This window comes from Lycorma delicatula, chromosome 1 (assembly GCF_047948215.1).
Source record: "Lycorma delicatula isolate Av1 chromosome 1, ASM4794821v1, whole genome shotgun sequence".
NCBI classification, from domain to species: Eukaryota; Metazoa; Arthropoda; class Insecta; order Hemiptera; family Fulgoridae; genus Lycorma; species Lycorma delicatula.
In genome coordinates this window covers 395,796,169-395,816,215 of record NC_134455.1, presented here as the reverse complement: position 1 = coordinate 395,816,215, position 20,047 = coordinate 395,796,169, and the positions used below count along the sequence as shown (strand labels likewise).

Below are 20,047 nucleotides of genomic sequence, written 5' to 3'. Positions count from 1 at the left end.
AGAAGAATTGAGAGGAGAGTGGAAGAAGTGTTAGGAGAAGACCAATTTGGTTTCAGGAAAAGTATAGGGACAAGGGAAGCAATTTTAGGCCTCAGATTAATAGTAGAAGGAAGATTAAAGAAAAACAAACCAACATACTTGGCCTATATAAACCTATAAATGGCATTCGATAACGTAGACCGGAATAAAATGTTCAGCATTTTAAAAAAATTAGGGTTCAAATACAGAGATAGAAGAACAATTGCTAAAATGTACAGGAATCAAACAGCAACAGTAATAATCGAAGAACATAAGAAAGAAGCCGTAATAAGAAAGGGAGTCCGACAAGGATGTTCCCTATCTCCGTTAATTTTTAATCTTTACATGGAACTAGCAGTTAATGATGTTAAAGAACAATTTAGATTCGGAGTAACAGTACAAGGTGAAAAGATAAAGATGCTACGATTTGCTGATGATGTAGTAATTCTAGCCGAGAATAAAAAGGATTTAGAAAAAACAATGAACGGCATAGATGAAGTCCTACGCAAGAACTATCGCATGAAAATAAACAAGAAGAAAACAGAAGTAATGAAATGTAGTAGAAATAACAAAGATGGACCACTAAATGTGTGAAAATAGGAGGAGAAAAGATTATGGATGTAGAAGAATTTTGTTATTTGGGAACTAGAATTACTAAAGATGAACGAAGCAGGAGCGATATAAAATGCCGAATAGCACAAACGAAACGAGCCTTCAGTAAGAAATATAATTTGTTTACATCAAAAATTAATTTAAATGTCAGAAACGATTTTTGAAAGTATATGTATGGAGCGTCACTTTATATGAAAGTGAAACTTGGACGATCGGAGTATCTGAGAAGAAAAGATTATAAACTTTTGAAATGCGGTGCTATAGGAGAATGTTAAAAAATCAGGTGGGTGGATAAAGTGACAAATGAAGAGGTGTTCCGGCAAATCGATGAAGAAAGAAGCATTTGGAAAAGTATAGTTAAAAGAAGAGTCAGACTTAAGGGCACATATTAAGGCTTCCTGGAATAGTCGCTTTAATATTGGATGGACAGGTACAAGGGAAAAATTGTGTAGGCAGGCCACGTTTGGAATCTGTAAAACAAATTGTTAGGGATTTAGGATGTAGAGGGTATACCGAAATGAAACGATTAGCACTAGATAGGGAATTTTGGAGAGCTGCATCAAACCAGTCAAATAACTGAGACAAAAAAGAAAAAAATATTGTTTATTTATCGTTTACAAATTACGTTAACAAAGTTAAACTATAAAAAATGAGCTAATAAAATACAATATAGGAGCTTAAAATCCTAACTACACGTTGAAAAATGTAAAAAATCGGTTATTATAATAAAAAGATTTTTCAAAAATGGTGGATGATAGAAAAATTCTGAGTTCATATTCGTTTTTAGCATCAAAAAAAAAGATTAAAATCATCTATCGCATGTTAGGAAACAAAAATTATGTTTATCTGTGTTATTTATTGTAAAACGTTTTTTAAAACAATGATATATGGATCTTTCCCTTGTTAAGATTCAAATATTTCATTAATTAAAATTTTATTCGACGATAAACAGGAACCAGTGAAAATAAGTACCACTTACGATACATCGTTGAAAAGCTCTCGATGAGGACTTAATACTGCAGTTAAGAAAAAGTCCAAAATGTTGATTTTGGGCTTTTTTGGACACTTTTAGTCGATTTCGATTGCTGTCAAAAGGGGAGGTACATAAGTAGATGTTATAACAGTCCTAAATACAACATTTTTCTATATCCTACGGCTAATTGTTTTTAAGTTATGCGAGATGCATACGTCACGCCGAAACTAGTCAAAATGGATTCAGGGATGATCAAAATAGATTGTTCCGTTGAAATCTGAAAACCGAAATTTTTCGCTATCACAATACTTCCTTTACTTCGTACAAGGAAGTAAAAATATTTGTCTATTCATAAAAAGTAATTGTAATCTATTTTGAAATCTCATTTTTATTATGGGGTCCCGTATTTCCTTTTAATTTTTATATAAATGGTTTTATAAAAAAAGGGCATTATATATACATAGCTTGAAAAATATCATAGTAATTAAGATAAAAGTCCTCGGTCGATTCCGTGAACTAAAACGTAATTTCCATTACGGTGATCTCTAAAAAGAGCAGGCGATTTATTTTTTCAATTCGATTGTTTAGGTGAATTCGTATGTCTGTGATAAAATAAACCTTTTTATTTACGTGTCTGCTTAAACAGGAGTGTAATTTATTACACTCCTAAATAATTTTCCTAAATATTTTTATTTTGAATGCATGGATGTATGTTTTTTCCACCGTGGCAGCTCAACGGCTGAACCGATTTAGATGTATAATACCGCTTTGGAATCCTTCCGTTACCGGGAGTGTCATAGACTATATATATATATATATAGGGTTATCATAAAAGAATGGTGCGGTTTTGAACATGGTTTAAATTAAAACGGAATTAGTTACAGTTTATGTTTTTTATTTTTCAAATTTGTCGTCTCAAACATTTTTTTACATAATTAATAAATTTCAATATGTGCGTCCTTAGTCGCTCGACAAATGTCCAAACGATACTCGACTTCTCTCCAAACATTAGTTAACATTTCTTCGTTAATAGTTGTCATCGCTTCATTAATCCTGTTTTTTAAGCGGTTTAGGTCGCGAATTTTTTGCGTATAAACAACGCTTTTGATGTACCCGTACAAGAAAAAATCGCAAGATGTCAGGTCTGGACTCCTTGGAGGCCAAAGTACGGGTCCTTGCCGGCCTATCCATCGATCTCCAAATTTTTCGTTCAAATCGTCCGTGACCGACGCGTTAAAGGTGCGGGGGAGAACCGTTTTGTTGGAAATGAAGTCGATGAATGTTTTCGAGTTCATCCGGCTGAGGAAAGCAATAATCGGTTAACACGTCAAGATACGCGACTCCATTAATTGTTTTTTCAGCAAAGAAGAAAGGCCCTATTACACGATTTTTCATCGCGCCACACCAAACATTAACTTTAGGCGAATCGCATTGTTTCTCGATAATTGCGTGTGGGTTTTCAGAACCCCATATTCCTGAATTGTATCTGTTAACACATCCATTCACATGGAATGTAGCTTCGTCTGTAAAAATGATTCATTTTCACTTATTCTGTCCAACATTTCAACGGCAAAATCGTAACGTTTTACACCATCATCGGGTTTCAATTCCTGCAGTATCTGGATTTTATAAGCGTGTAATTTCAGTTTTTTACGAAAAACTTTGTGAACCATTGATTTTGGAATACCTAATTCGACGCTTCGATGGGGGATGGACTTCCCAGGACTTCAAATTGCCGATCGTCTAATTAGTTCAACCGTTTCGTCCGGTACACTCGGTCTGCCGGTTGATTTCTGTTTCTTAACCGATCCGGTTTCTTTGAATCGTTTGAATCAACGTGTTATGTTATTTTTGTGCGGCGGATCTCTTCCGAATTCACGTCGAAACGCACGTTGAACTACAATTACGGATTTTAATTCGGTCATCAATAAAACACACCTTGCTTTATCTTTATCCGAGAACATAGTGACTCGCTAAACTCACCGCAACAACTATAGAAGAACTGACGTTGTGGTTACAACTGTTGATAAACAAAATTTTGGGTTGGAGGCTTTCAGGGATACCAATATAACATATAGAAATTTCCCTACAATCTTTTTATGAATTACTGAAACCGCACCATTCTTAGTAGTGGAAATTTGCCGGTTGAAGCACAACCTTTAATGGATTGAATTCATGAACTGAATTCATATCTTTATCTTGTGAAAAGTTTCTTTTTATAATTTTTTAAAACAAATTTATTGATGATATATTTTATATTAATAATCATAGATTAATTAATATTTAAGTAAGTATTATTTTGATCATGGGTTACCGTAATTTTCTTTTTGCAGGATCTTACATCAAAATGGTTTAACTGGGTACCTAATGAAAAATATATCGAAGGGTTTTCTAATGTTGTCAAAATATGGATATTTTTATTAAAACTAACTTTGTGGTTCTTTGGTGGTAAGTGAAATACAATTAGTTACATGGATGTGTGTGTGTGTGTGTGTGCGCGCGTGAATTTGCTTATCTACATGCTTTTCTTTATAAATAATTTTTTTCTGAAGTGTAAATGGATCAGTTTATTGATTTTTTACATAATTTTTTGGCCAAAGGCCAAAGAGCGTGAGAAGTGTTCGTATGTGTGTGTTTAGTTATAAAAATATTTTTACTGATAATTGCTAAATTCAAAAGAATTTTAAAGGGATTATTGAACTATTCTGATATCTCTTTTTCTCTCTCCCTTCTCTCACGCTGTCTTTATATATAAGAAAAAGAAGTATTTCGATTATACAAGAGGTTATCTCGAAAGACCGTTTCATTGTAAACAAATCTATTCTGAAAACTGTATAAATATTTATTATTTGTATTAAACTACTACCTCATATTACTTCTCCATATAATCGCCAAATACAATAAGACATTTATCGTAGTTATACACCAGCTTTAATATATCCTCGTCGTATTCTCCTGTCGACAGTCCATTTAGCCACTGATTAACAGCATTTTTAAGTTCAACGTCACCCGCGAATCGCTTACCGTTCAAAATTGCTTTTAATTTCCCAAACAAACGGTATTGGCTTTTTTGGTTTGCTTGACATTTCTCCCGCCACCACCCCATTCGGTCGCCTAAAGCCTAAGACCAACTGTCTGTGCCACAAACGGCTACTGAGCCTCGAAACAGTTTAGCAACCAGTGTTCGAAATAGCTCTTAGAGCTTACCTAACAGCGTCAGCGAACTAAGCGCGGTGTCATACACTACCCGCTTACGTGTCCCAACCGCTCACTTGTCATATATTTACTAAAATGGGTAGGTGCACCCTGTCAACTTCTAAAAATACAGGGCGTCATAATGTTTTTAGGAGTTAAAAAATATCCGGACCAAAAAAAGTATTTCACTTACCTAAATGAACGTTGTACGAGGTACAACTTTCATTTAATTCGTTTAATTTCATTTAAAAATGCTCAACAGGGACTGTTGAGCAGTCCCTGCTCAACAAAAACTGTTGAGCAGGGACTCAAACAGTTTTTGTTAAAATCTATAAATGTTGAATATGTGTTCCTCTGGTGACACGGCACACATCAACACGAAAGTCTAGGCTCTTGCCAAACTCGTTCTAACATGTCGTTTTCGATAGAGTTGATCGCATCGATTATGCGATCCTTTAGCTGAGCGATATCGTGCGGCATCGGTGGGATAAACACCTTATCTTTCACGTAACCCCAGAGAAAGAAATCAAATGGCGTGAGGTCTGGTGATATTGGTGGCCGCAGCATAATGTGTTGGTGTTCTTCAGATGCGCGTCCTATCCAGCGCCGAGATAATGTTTTGTTACGGTTCTGTCGAACCTCGTTATGAAAATGGGCAGGACAACCATCTTGCTGGAAAATGAAGTCTTTGAATAGCTGATGCGTAAGCCGTAATTGTAATATATTTAGGTATATCGTGCCGGTTAATGTCATTTCCATAAAGAAGAACGGCTCATACACTACCTCACGAGAGATCGCACAAAAAACGTTTACTTTCGGAGAATCCCGAATGCGTTTCACATAAACGTGTGGGTTTTCAGTTTCCCAAACTCGCACTTTATGACGGTATATTTTGCCGCTAAAATGGAAAGTAGCTTCACCGCTGAAAATTATCTTGTTTAGAAAACCTTCATCTAACAACATCTTTTCCTGTAACTGTAAACAAAAATCGAGCCTACGAGTTTTATCTCCATCAGAAAGACGCTGGGTTAACTGAAGATATTGGGTTGCATAATAAACGTTACGGAAAACTCTTCGCACTGTTGTTTTCGGAATTCCTAATTCTCTGCCTGTAGCCGCAGTCGATTTTGACGGGCTGCGAATGAAACTTGCACGCACACGTTCGACATTGACTTCTGAGGTTGATGGACGACCGGTTGATTTTCGCTTGCACAAGCGACCGATTTCACTGAATTGTTTATACCGTGCACGAATCGAATTGTCACTTGGTAGCTCCTTATGAAATTTCAACCGAAACGCACGTTGCACCAAAAATACTGAGTTTGACGAGTGAAATTCTAACACACAAAACGACTTCTCGCTTCCCGTGGCAGCCATTTTCTCTACTGTCGACGCCTAGCGAGCAAATGGTTTACTAACTGCCTAGTATATGTGGAAAAAACTATTTGAAGTACTGTTTCGTACAGTACTTGTTTTATTCTTATGAGTGAAATAGTTTTTTGTAAATGAATTTTCGAAGCTTAGAAGAACATTATGAAACGCCCTGTATATATGACATCCATAAATTAAAATTTACTTCGTCTAGACAGCAGTTCGCTGTCACGCGTTGGTTGCTGAATGTCATCAAGTACTTGCCCATCATATTAAAGCGCTTGGAGCCTTAATTGGCTGGTGGTCAACCATATATCCAGGGGGGCTCGGTCTCTGGCCTCCCCAAGAGCAGGGCAGTCAAACATCAGTTGTTCATTTGACTGGACCTCCCTGCAGACGTACAGCTCATCAGCTGCCAGGCGGAACCGAAACAGATATTGGTTCAAGTTAGCGTGGTTGATGAGCATCCGGGCTCCCGTTGCCTTTAAAAACGAGCTGGAGGCATACCATCCCATCAGATCCTGTATTAATTTATACAAGAATCTTCCCTAAGTCGTGGTGCCCCATTTCAGCTCCCGTGCTTCCATACAAACGCTAATCAGAAAGAATTAAATCCGCACTATATGATAGGTGATCGTAAATTTCCCAACCGAATGTTCTCAGTAAATCACGTGTCGGAGCCGCAACATATGGACGCGTATTATCGTGCAGTAGGACGACGCCGTCGGTCAGCCGCCCAACGTCATCGATTTTGAACCGATCCCAAAACATTTTGGGCATCAGTTTCCGTCCAAATGGCTATGGCTTGACCTTTGCCGGTTTGGTTGGTGATTACGGACGCCATTTACTTGACTGTCGTTTTCTCTCTGGCGTATAATACGAAATCCACGTTTCATCGCCGGTAACAATTGAATTAAGGAACTCATCAACTTTTTCTGTGTAGCGCATCAAATATTCCAAAACAGATTCCGTTCCGGTGTTTTGTCACGTTCCGTTAAGACGTGCAAAAAGCCTAAACGGTCTTGAACAATGCGACCAATAACAGCTCTTGAAAGAACAGGAGAAAGAACGGTCAGGTCGGAAATCGTTGAGCGATGATCTTTTCTGATTTCATCATCGTCGCGTTTCAGTAAATCCTCGGTGATTATTGACGGCCTCTTCGAACGTTCTTCATCGTGCACACAAATTCTGTTATTTCTAAACATTTCATACCATTTGCGGACGTTTTTTTTATTCATTACATTATCACCGTACACAGCAACCAATCGCCTATGAATTTGTGCCGGCTTAACGTTTTGATGTATTAAAAAACGTATGACTTTACGTATTTCGCAGTCGATGGCAACATTGGTTTTCCTATTCGTTTTGTAACATAATTACTCATACACGTAATCAATGATAGTACAACGCGACAACTTAAAGACAACAATGGATTGTGTACATTACTAGTGTGGCTATGAACGACACAGTTTTGCCATCCTTAAGGAGATGGCAAATCTGTGTCGTTACAACAAATTGATAAATGAGCAAATAAAATTTGGTGACATTTAATTCAAACAAAATTTAAATGATAATTGTTGATTCTTATGTTGGCCAAACTGATTCCCTTCCAATAAACATAAGAATTGAGTTCACCGTAATGACAAGTCGAATGACTTAATTTTAATAATTTTGACGATCAATAGTTATATTTATACAAGTATTATTTTATTTACATAAGTTAATTAATATGTGAAGTAAATATTACGTATTACATACATAACTTAACTACCGTACATTCCTGAAGATGAAAATAATTTTCTAAAAGTGCTAGAACATGTGTTACTACTGATAATTGTTGGTAAGGGGTTTTATAAATTATTATTATAATTCTATAAATTATGTACTAATTTTGTTCAAAAAAGACCGAACGTTGTTAATTACACACCGATGAAGATATTTAGCATCATGCGGTTGGCATTATTATGTTCCGTATAACCTCCTTTGTAACCGCACGTTCTTGGATTGTTGATATCTCGTTTAGTTTTCGTGTTATTGTTATTTGAGTACAACGTGTTTAAGTGTTAGTATCGATTTTTGTAATATCGATTTTTTGACGATCGACTTTCGATTCGAGTCGTATCCGTAAACCCGGCTTTCGTTTTTCCGTTGCGATCCTTTACATGAATGTTTCATCGTTCAAGGAGTTGCCGGTAATTGTCCACTCGATGTTCTTTCTGCTATTCGGTCATCAAACGAGGAAGAAACTTTGATGCAACTCGTTGCACGTTCTATTTTTCAGCCAAAATGTCATGACACGATTCAATCGAGATGCTAACCCCTTCTCCAAATTCTCTGAGAGACGATCGGTGATTTGCACGCACAAAATCGTTGATTTTCTGAGCGTCATCGGTTGAAGTCGAACCGATAGACTGACGACCACTTCGATTGATCGAACTGTCTTCGATCGACTGACGACCACTTTTAAGTCGTGAAAACCATTCGTGGCAATCCAGAACATCATCTCCGTAAGCTTGTTTCAAAACTTAAAGTTTTTGTGAAAGTTTTCCCCAGTTTCACGCAAAATTTTACGTTGTCCCTAAAAAACGCACATTAAAAAATCGGTATTAACATTTAAACATGTTGCACCCAAATAACAATAACAGGAAATCTAAACGAGATATCAACAAACCAAGAACATCCGGTTACAGAGGAGGTTTTCAGAACACAATGCTGTCAACTGCACGTCATTAAATATCTTCGTTGGCGCGTAATTAAAAAAAGTTCGATCTTTTTTTGAACAAACCTCGTACTACTCGAAAATGTTTAGAATTTCATATAAAAAGTTGAAAATTTTCTCTATATATTCTTCATCTTTTGCACGGATAACATCAAGACGATATCTAATTTCTTCCGCGTTGCGTTGGAGACAGTTTTCTGTTAAAGAAATTACTACAGCTGTGATTCGGGTATTCAGTTCATCCAAATCGACAGTTAACGGTTGAACATATATATACTCATTAACTATGCTTCATATAACTCTACAAGAAAAAGTTACAAGTTGTAATGTCTAGGGATCTCGGCGACCAAGAGTGTTGTGCCAAGTGTTACTCTTACGTACGCCTTATACAGCGTCAAGGCGCTATTTCATCTAGAAACCGAGAACTCAGGCGTGATGATGTTACGGGGCCCAGTCTTGTTGACAGATTAATTCTTGAGAAACTTTATTTCGTTGTAAAAAAAAAAAAAATAGTTTTGCAAAATCTCAAGAACGGCCTGTTATTTTGGTTCCTTCAAAAAACAGAGGCCCATAAATTTTTGTAAACGAAACCCCCCAAAAAAAACATCGACTTTTGGTGAATCTCTCTCTTGTTGAACGATTTCGTCTGGTTTGTCAAATCCCGTTATGCGAATATTATGAAGTGAACATTTTATCGCTTAAATTAAAAGTCGCTTTATCGCTAGAAATTAATCGCGGTAAGAACCTATCGTATTCCGCATCGACTCACAATATATCACAGAAATATTTACATTTTATTTTGTCACTTACACAAAGACCTTGTACCGGTTGTAAACGGTATGGCCTGAAATGCAAGCGTCTTCTTAACGCGCGGCTAACAGTCATACAAGAAATCGCAAATTCTCGCTAGTGTGACGAGTGGATTTCTACGGATTTCGCTGAAAAGCTTCTTCAACTTGTTGTACGAGGGTAAATCAATTATTATCCGCAATGTAGTTATAAATTTTATCGCAATACAAATAGGAAACTTACATGTACATCATTTTTCAATATAGTCCCCTTGCATTTCAACGCACTTGGTCCATCGTTGCACAAGCTTCCTGATGTCCTCATAAAAGAAGATTTTCGGTTGAGTTGGGAACCAGGAATGCACCGCTTCTTTCACTGTTTCGTCCGAGGTAAATCGACGGCCCCTTAATGCCTCTTTGAGTGGACCAGACAAGTGGTAGTCAGAAGGGGCAAGATCAGGACTATACGGAGGATGAGCCGGTACTTTAAAGTTGAGTTTCTGAAGCGTTTCAGCAGTATGTGGACGGGCTTGTCGTGCAACAACACAACACCTTTCGACAGCAGTCCTCGGCGTTTGCTTCGAATCGCAGGCTTCAGGTTGGCAGTAAGCATCTCACTGCTTACATTGTTTATTGTCGTGCCCCTTTCCTCATAATGTTCCAGGCCTCACAAGGCCCAGGCCTTGTGAGTCCCAAAAAACCGTAAGCATCAGTTTCCCTGCGGACGGTCGGGTCTTGGACTTTTTTTATGCAGGGCGAATTTGAATGTTTCCATTCCATACTCTGCGGTTTACTCTCCGGCTCGTAATGACGGATCCGTGTTTCGTCACCGGTGATGATTCTGTCTAAGAAGATGTCCCGTTCTTACCATAGCGATCCAAATGTTTTTGGCAGATGTCCAAGCGCGTTTGTTTATGCGACTGTGTGAGTTGTTTTGGGACCAATCTTGCACATACATCTTGCCCTAACTTGACTTCTATGAAGTCGTGGGTAACACTTATGCGACCATTTGAATTTTTCAATCCATTCGTAGACACTCCGTTGCGGCAACACATTGTTCCGAAAGTCTTCGATGAATTTCGGCCCCGGATACACCTTCCGACCACAAAAAACGTATCGCTGAACGTTACTCTTCTTTGGTGCAAACAGAAAGCGGAGCAGCCGTGGTTAACGACAGGGTAGCGATAATGGATAATTTTTTTTTTCTTTCTCTCAGCTCCCCTGGGCCGGACCGACTTGTTGGTATTACGCCGCCCAGGGGAGTGTCTTTAAACTCAAATAGGCCTCCCCACCTACCGGCTATATACCGGCATGGCAGGTCGGCCTACCGGTTAGCTCTTTTTGAGAGTTCTTTATTAATATTGCCCTTTTGGACACCACGCCAGACCCAGTTCGCCGCGACGCGGCGCCGGGTCCCTTCAGTATTCAGTGTGCTGTTACCCGTGGAGTCCTTGGTGGCTCATCAGTGCCAACACACCGCAGCATGCTGGACCTCACCAGCAAGGCTGTCCACCCGGTCCTATTCTAGCCAACACCTTGTCTTCTCTCATCGGAGTATTTCTGTAGAACGACTTGTCTAACAAAACTAGCTATATTATTCCAGTTTGACTCGCTTCTTAGCATGTATTCAATTGTTGTCTCTGGAGTTATACCTGTGAGTGCCTTACTATGTCAAGTGTGTCCCATCTATTGCACTCAAAAAAGGTGTGCTCAGCATCATCTATCTCGTTGCAGTAGTTGCAAATCGGTTCTTCTCTCTTGCCTATTTTGTGCAGGTAGTTATTGAAGGAACCATGTCCTGTAAAAAACTGCGATAGGTGATGATCAACCTCACCAAATCTTCTCGACAACCCCGGCTTGATGTTGGGAATGAGGGTTCTTGTCCATCGACCCACAGCTTCCTGCGACCATCTTTCCTGCCAGATATTATAAACGGCATCCCTGACCTCTTGTTCTGGCTTGCCTTGTGCCCTCTCCACCCTCTTTTTTGCGATTAGGTCAATGGAACTAACCTAGCAGCATGAAACCTACACAGACATAACAAAAATTAAACCACGCATGCGTCATCTACGCAACACGACAGTATTACCAACATAAACAAAAATATAACTAAATTAACTTACCCTCGTATATTTTTTTCTGAAGTTCGTGGTCGTCCTGGTTTCTTCCCTTTACATAAATATCACGATTTTTCAACTCGTTTATACCAGCGACGAATGTTTTTAGCCGAGGATGGATTCAAAAATGCTGTCGAAACGCACACTGAACCGTTATTACGACCTCTGTCTCACCGAATTGTAGAACCCAAAACGCCTTTTGTTGCATAATGTCACTTTGTTAACGACCGAAGTTACCGTACGTTTTAATCCTAGTTTTGCGATCTGCCGTCAGGTATTTCAAATACTTGTTGGCGCACTTTCAGTCGATGTAAATTTCGTTCGTTGACCGTGCGTGGTCGTACATGTGTACGGTTTAGAAATCGGCTTTCCGATTATGCTTTTCCGAAATCGGCTTTTGATATACACTATATTTAAAACTAACATGCTGTTTTTTGATTCAGCAACCCTCGTATGACAGAGCATTCGACTTAATTTAAACGTTTGAGGAGTATACAATATAATTATAATATATATTTATAATATAATTTATTTATATAATATAATTTGCTGCCTTAGTTTAATACCTCGGTTGGGTTAAAATTAATCTAAGTCTCATTTTGTTCACTATTTCATTGAAATAAATAAAAGTTTCTGTTTTGATTATATTCCAAATTATTTTTATCAACATCAGTTTTTTTTAATTTCTGGGACACCGTTAGGTACTGTTTCAGAGGATGAATGAATGACCAGTAGCGTGTGAAAATACCATGTCTGACCGGGATTCGAACCCGGGACCCCTGGATGAAAGGCCAAGTGCTGCCCCTTGCGCCACGTAGGCCGACTAATATTTAAACTTACGCTTCATATATGTAATGTTATTATAAATAAGTTATACATGAATGGTAAATACGTGTTGAGTCTCTGATGGCTCATACTAGACTGACCGTTCTAGTGGCTTAGACCGTAGTTAAAAATTCATTTGAAAAGAAGTATAAGTGAGTGATTTAAAGAGTAATAAAAAAGTGAGAATTTGGCAGGGATGCAACCTTCATTTAAAAATTAAATAACTCTATTAAATAATCTCATTTAAATAAACCATTTGTTACGGAACTCTTACCGTACGGTTTACAATTTCATTGTAATTTTTTTTTAGATAACATACTTTCCCTCTGTAGCATAGGTCTGGAGGTGTGATGCCAGGAAAATTAAAATGCCAATCCCGTCATTCGAATTAAATCAGTAGGAAACATTTTATATCGTTTTAATCGATGCATATGTTCCCATTTAATTGAACCGTGTACCTGTCCGACGAGTTATGACATCCTGAATCAGGCATTATAATCGACTTGTATGTGTTCGCAATTCTCTGAACAATATTATAAGAGTACTTTTACGGGCATATAGCCATTTTTAACCGGTTATTACGTAAAATGTAGTTCATATTGCTGTCGTGCATACAAGTAATTGTTGCGATTTTATTCCGTGTACTTGAGTGTTTTACTTAACACTCAAGTGTTATTTATTTAATCGGCTGTTTTTCGTTAACGTATAGATTTAATATTCGTTACATTCTTTCGTCTGGTTTCTTTTAAACGTTAATTATATTACTTGATGTTTACGTTTCGGCGATTAAAAATCTGATTTGGACACCGCATGACTTCCTTGTATGCCTATTAAATTAAATATACACGCTTTTAAAAGTACGAAAAATTTTATTTCATTAATAACTTATGATATTTTTATTTTTTATTGTTATAATTGTGTTATTATTTATCGTAAATTTTTTTTACAATCGCAGGTTAATAATTATTAATAAATCAATATATTTAATTTAAAAAAAAAGTTAAAAAAAGAAAACTGTCGCTCCCGCAGTGCCGACCACATAATGATGATGGAAGGTAGTTTTTTTTTTACTCCGCGTGTGTACGGAACGTTCCTTGTTCGTTCCCTTTTCTAGTTTAGTCGGTAGAAGGAATATGAAAGCGGTTTAGTTGTTTTTTCAGTACCGATCAGAAGATGGCGGAAAACAGCGGCTCTTTGATCGCCAAATCTGTCCAAAAAACAACGTTTGAAGGGTGAAAGAGGAGGTAAAGAAATTAAAATTAAACACCGTTGGACTGTAGTGTTTTTAAGCGGGCATTTTATTAAGTTATTATCTAATAATACTAAAAAAATATTATATGTATTAACATTTTATCATTTATTCAGTTAAACCGTTTACGGGTTTTAAGCACAATGCGCTTAAATACCGTGTACCATATTCTTGAATGCGAAGAAAGTGTAGAATTAAATTATTATCCTGTTTACAGCTTTTCTGATCGATTCATTTTTTTCCGATTCTTTTATTTTACAGAAAATTTTAATCATTTCAAAATTTTTCTGGAGTAGCTCCCGCACTAACTTTAAATAAGAGCCACCACTGTGTGTGTGTGTGTCTTTCTCTCTCTCTCTCTCTCTCTCTCTCTCTCTCTCTCTATCTCTCCCTCTCTCTTTCTATCTCTCTCTCTCTCTCTCTCTCTCTCTCTATCTCTCTCCCTCTCCTTCTCTCTCTCTCTGTCTCTCTCTCTCTCTTTCTATCTCTCTCACTCTCTCTCTCTCTCTCTCTCTCTCTCTCTGTGTGTGTGTGTGTGTGTGTGTGTGTGTGTGTGTGTGTGTGTGTGTGTGTGTGTGTGTGTGTGTGTGTGTGTGTGTGATGGACGAAAAACACCAAATATGAAGATATTTGATCGTTTTGATAAAACCCCTATTTTTTTGTATTTTTGTATTATGATCCTTCTATCTCAACTGTTCTTTTCAGACCTGACCCCCACAAACTTTAATAGCATCAGTATATCTTTTCTTTCTTTGTTTTACCTGTTTAGCCTCTGGTAATTACCGTTCAGATAATACTGCACAGGATGATATTTACGAGCGTAAATGAAATGTAGTCTGGTACAGTCTCAGTCCGACCATTCTTGAGATGTGTGGTTAATTGAAACCCAACCACCAAAGAATACCGGTATCCAGGTGATCTAGTATTAAAATCCGTATAAAAAATAACTGCCTTTACTAGGACTTGAACTCTCGATTTCCAAATCAGTTGATTTGGGAAGACGGGTTCACCACTAGAATAACCCGGTGGGTGGTCAATGTATCTCTATTTACGGAAATCAACACGCCGATTAAAAAAATCTGATGTGAACACCATATGACTTCCTTGTACGCCTATTAAATTACGTAAACACATTTTTAAAAGTATATAAAATTCTATTTCATTAATATCGTTGCGTATATTTTTTAACGCTGGAAGAGTTTTTAATAAGTTTCTTTTTTCTGAGTTTTTGATTTTTTTTTTATCCGATTAGGAGCCTTTTACACTCCTTATCGGAATTTGTTAAATTTTATAAGTTTTTTTTTTTTAATATTTTAAAGACTGTCTGTGATATTAGTTGTAAGATTTTAGTAATGTTAGTTTTATGTTTTATTTCACCTTTTTAATTTTTATTTTTAACCTAGTTTTAATTATATAATTTGTGTTAGTTCTAAGTTTTATTTAATTTTGTTATTTTAGTTTTAAGTTTTATATTAGATCTTTTATGGTTATTAGTTTTTTTTTAGTCTTTTGTTATCCAAGAATGGGCCCTTTACACCCATCTTGGACTTTGTAAAATTCTATTTACTTTGATATTATATTAGTTTTTACCTTTGATATTAGTTGTAAGTTTTATTCATCTTTTAGAATAGTTTTAAAACATTTAATTTTCTATATAAAAAAAGGATGCGGGCGATGATAACGCACAAGCGTTTTTCGCCCTCAAAAAAAAAAAAAAAAATTATTGAATCATTATTTATCGTAAAAAATTTGTTATAACGTAGGTTAATAATTATTAATAAATTAATATATTTAAATTTAAAAATAAATAAATAGTTAAAAAAAGGAGATGATATCTGATTCGAACCGATTGCCTCTTGTAAGATCTAAATATTTCGTTAATTAAAATTTTATTTGGCTATAACTCTGGAACCGATGAAAATAACTACCGCTTATGATATATCGTTGAAAAGATCTCGATGAAGGCTTATTACTGCAGTCAAGAAGAAGTCCAGAATCGAAATTGTTTTTGGATTACGGGGTTTTTTGACACTTTTGGTTTAGTCGATTGCAATCAAAAGGGGAGATTTACAACTAGATGTTACAACAGTCGTAAATCGAAAATTTCAACATCCTACGGCTAATCGTTTTTGAGTTATGCGATACATGTGTACGTACAGACGTCACGCCGAAACTATTCAAAACGGATTCAGGGATGATCAAAATGGATATTTCCGTTGAAATCTGAAAACCGAAATCGTTCGCGATCACAATACTTCCTTTACTTCGTACAAGGAAGTAAAAATGTGTAAACGTAGTCAAGACATGACGATGAGTCGTGTACCATTTGTACGTTACAAACAAACGTTCTTTGTTTTGATGACGCATGTTTTGTATTATTGAACATATGGATGGTATATTAATCATTAACAATCGTTGTCAGTCGCCTGTTCATTTTATTCAGCCCCCCCCGCAAATGAAAACGATGATATCGCGTTCCTACAGGAGAACGGTATTGTATACAACACTCGCATATGAGATCACGGTCACGTAACGGGTTTTGAGTATGGGTGCGCGTGATCGATGGACGTGCTCCCGGGATGGTTTTTCGGAATATAAACAGTTACGTCAGAAAACCTTTTTTACTGCATCTAGATTACCGTCCCACAAATTTGTGTTTTTTTTTTTTACTGCTGGGAAAAGAGCAGTGGCGGTTCCAAGCAAAAATTAGAGGGAGTGCTGCTCCGGGAAAATTTTTTCTGGGCCTTTTCCAGGCCACGGTTAAAGGTTTCTATAAAATAAAAGAACCCCACCCCCCCCAAAAAAAGGATTAAATTGTAAAGTCGGTACCACGCTATGACAAATATCTAAATCGAAGTAGCGACTATGTAGAGAAATAACGTAACTATGTAAGTACTTGTTACTAATAAAAAAAATGTAATTTTCACTGTGGTTTTAATTTCGTGACAATCGGACCTTGAAAAAAGAATAATCCTCGTAAATATATTTGTAAAGAAAATAGATCGATGAGGTGGTTAATTTTTTTCATTTAAAAGTTTCTCCATTTGTGAATCTATGTTAGAAACACACAAAAAAGGAAACTTTTTTTCAAGCGATAAAAACCAAAATTTCCTAAATTTTGTTTTTTCGCAAGCATAGATGAAAAACTGTTTTTCACAAAGGTAAGATGTGGCGAAAGGGATAAGTATTTTCCACGGTTGTGTGACTAAATTTCCATATTTATTTCGACGGACATGCCAAAACTTATCGAAATCTTCAAATATGAATTTTGGTTGTAACGTTTTATCGGAAAATGTTTTAATAAACCGGGCATGAATATCAACCGGTAACTTAGCAGCTGTAACCCACCGGGTTGGTCTAGTGGTTAACGCGTCTTCCCAAATCAGCTAATTTGGAAGTCGAGAGTTACAGCGTTCAAGTCCTAGTAAAGCCAGATATTTTTACATGGATTTGAATACTAGATCGTGGATACCGGTGTTCTTTGGTGGTTGGGTTTCAATTAACCACACATCTCAGGAACGGTCGAACTGAGAATGTACAAGACTACATTTCATTTACACTCATACATATCATCCTCATTCATCCTCTGAAGTATTATCTAAACGGTGGTTACCGGAGGCTAAACAGGAAAAAAGAAAGAAAGAAGAAGGAAGAACTTAGCAGCTGTAAAAACGTTTTTTCCAAGTAGTTTCTGTACCCGTATCATTGAGAAATCATTTTTATATTCCGGGATATACTGCGCCGACCGAATTTCTTTTATGTTCGAACACGACGCTCTTGCTGCGAATATTATACAAGCAGACCAAATTACAAGGATCACGTACATATAAAGCTGGAAAGGATGCGCACCTAGTTGTGGAAAAATCCGTCACCAGGGGAAGCCCGCAGGGTTCTGTTCTCGGTCCCCTGCTGTGGAACCTGGTGTTTGATGGATTTCTGGGGTTGACATTCCCAGAAGGGGTAACGGCCCAGGCTTTCGCCGATGACTGTCTCCTTTTAGTTCGTGGTAATTCACGACCGCAGCTCTAGAGAATAGGGCTGGATGGACGTGCAAAATTTAAAGATTTCTGTGCCCAAGACGAAGTTTATGCTTTTGAAGGGTACAGACAAATTATCAAGCAGTCGTAATCCCCGCATTAATTATAAAGGCTGTGTAATCAGCCGAGTAAGAGTTCATAAGTACGTAGGTGTTTTGTTTGATGACAAGTTGCTTTTTAGTAACCGCATTAAGCAAGTTGCGGCGGACGCCGTCTCTGTGATGCACAAACTTAGAAGGATTGCTCGGAAGGATTACGGGCTGTCGGGCCGTCAAATATACTTGGTGTACCGAGGTGTCTTCGAGAGCATGATCGCATACGCGCCGCCAATTTGGGCGCATAGGTTGGATAGAAATAGAGCACTGTTTCAAAATTTAAGGAGTGCCCAGCGCAGAGCCTTGATACTATGCACTGGTGTTTTTAAAACAACCTCCTATTGGCTACCACCGTATTGGGAAATGCTCTCCTAATCGATTTAGCGGTAAAAGTTCGGGCAGGCATGTGGAGATTGCGAAGAGGTCGGTAAGCCGAGGCATTTGGGATGCGGTTTCGAGCCAGAACCGGAGCGGAACGGGGATCGTAATGCACCTGATCTAAATTTCGTTCAGTTGCCCATTTCCCGCCTGCGGAAGAGGCTGTGGAGCCTCGCGATGGAGGCATGGCAGCTTGAATGGCACACCACGAATAAGGGAAGATCCTTGTATAAGTTTAAACAGGATCTGGGGGGATGGTATGCCTCGAATTCATTTTTAAGGGCAGCGGGTGCTCAAGTGCTCACCAACCATGTGGATTTGAAGCCATATCGGTTTCGGTTTCGCCTAGCGGCTGATGACTTGCGTGTCTGCAGGGAGGTCCAGTCGAACGAGCATATGATGTTCGACTGCGCTGATCTTGGGGGGGCCACAGACCGGGCCACCCGGGAACTTAGAAGTCAGGGGGAAAACTGGCCGCTCATAAACGGCGAGTCAGTGTCGCGAGAGCCGCATTGTCGGACCGTGTGGGAGTTCCTCGATGAGGTTGCGAAGTTCAAGCGTCATCGCTAGAGTTTTTTTAATTAATCTGGGTTATACCGATTTCTATAGCGCCGCTGTGGGAAGTTTTTCCTGAGGTAATGGCTGGCCACCGGCCAGATACAAGCTCCAAGCGCTTTAAATGATAGACGGGTACTAGCTGGTATACAGCGACCGAGGCGTGACAGCCTAAATTGCTGTCTTTTATTTTATTAACTTTAATGACTTTTAGTAATTAGTAACAAGGGATGCGCCTCCCCGATCTAGATTTAGTTTGACAAGTGAGCACACATAACATTTAGTTTGACAAGCGAGTTGGGACACATAAGCGGGTGGTGAATAGCACTCTGCTTAATCCTCTCACGCTGATAGGTAGCTCATTAGGAGCTTTTAGGTAACGAGGTCGCTTAACTGTTTTAGAGGCACAGTAGCCGTATCTTGCCACTGACATTTGGTCTATGCTCTAGGTCGACCGAATGGGGTGGTGGCGGGAGAAATTCCAGTTAACCAATATCAAGCTGGAACCTGTAAATCACTCATTGTTTTGTATATTTCACAAATGCATGTTCATATCCATCGCTATCTGAACGCAGCTGAATAGTTTTAACTAGGTGTCACTGGGTTAGTGTCGCGAAATATTCATATTTTTTTTTATTTATTGGGGATCGTGGAGATAAAAGGGTTGTAATAACTATTCTAGTGCTTTTTTAATCTATCACATTTAGACGTGAAAGTCTTTAAGATTACACCGAAACATACGGGTACTAGAACAGAAATTTGTAGCATAACGAAAAGGTCTGTATCGTCCTGCCTACATATGTCTTTAACTATTAGTCTCAGAGACGTAAATGCGGTGTCATTTTGTAACTAACATGGTCAACAACTGTATTATGGACAATATTTACGTGTAAAAAACTAAACATGTAAAAGCTGGTACGACGCGTTCACTGAACGACACCGACGGCGCAAGCACCTTCACTGCTGCTTATTATGCCTTATGTTTTTTATTTCTCATATAACAGACCGATGTTTAACAAAATTCTCGTCGAATATTACTCGAAATAAATATCACGTATAGTATAACACTATTAAAGAAAAACTTATACTAACAGATTAATACAAAGATTTAAGCT

The 20,047-nt window shown here is 37.8% G+C and overlaps 1 protein-coding gene across 1 annotated transcript in view; it reads left to right on the top strand.

Moving 5' to 3' along the window:
- Positions 1 to 20,047, top strand: part of LOC142317376 (platelet-activating factor acetylhydrolase-like) — a 144,175-nt gene that overhangs the window by 45,231 nt on the left and 78,897 nt on the right. Inside the window, exon 3 of the mRNA XM_075353877.1 lies at positions 3,937 to 4,051. Coding sequence (XP_075209992.1) covers positions 3,937 to 4,051 — 115 coding nt within the window. The remainder of the gene's footprint in view (positions 1 to 3,936; positions 4,052 to 20,047) is intronic.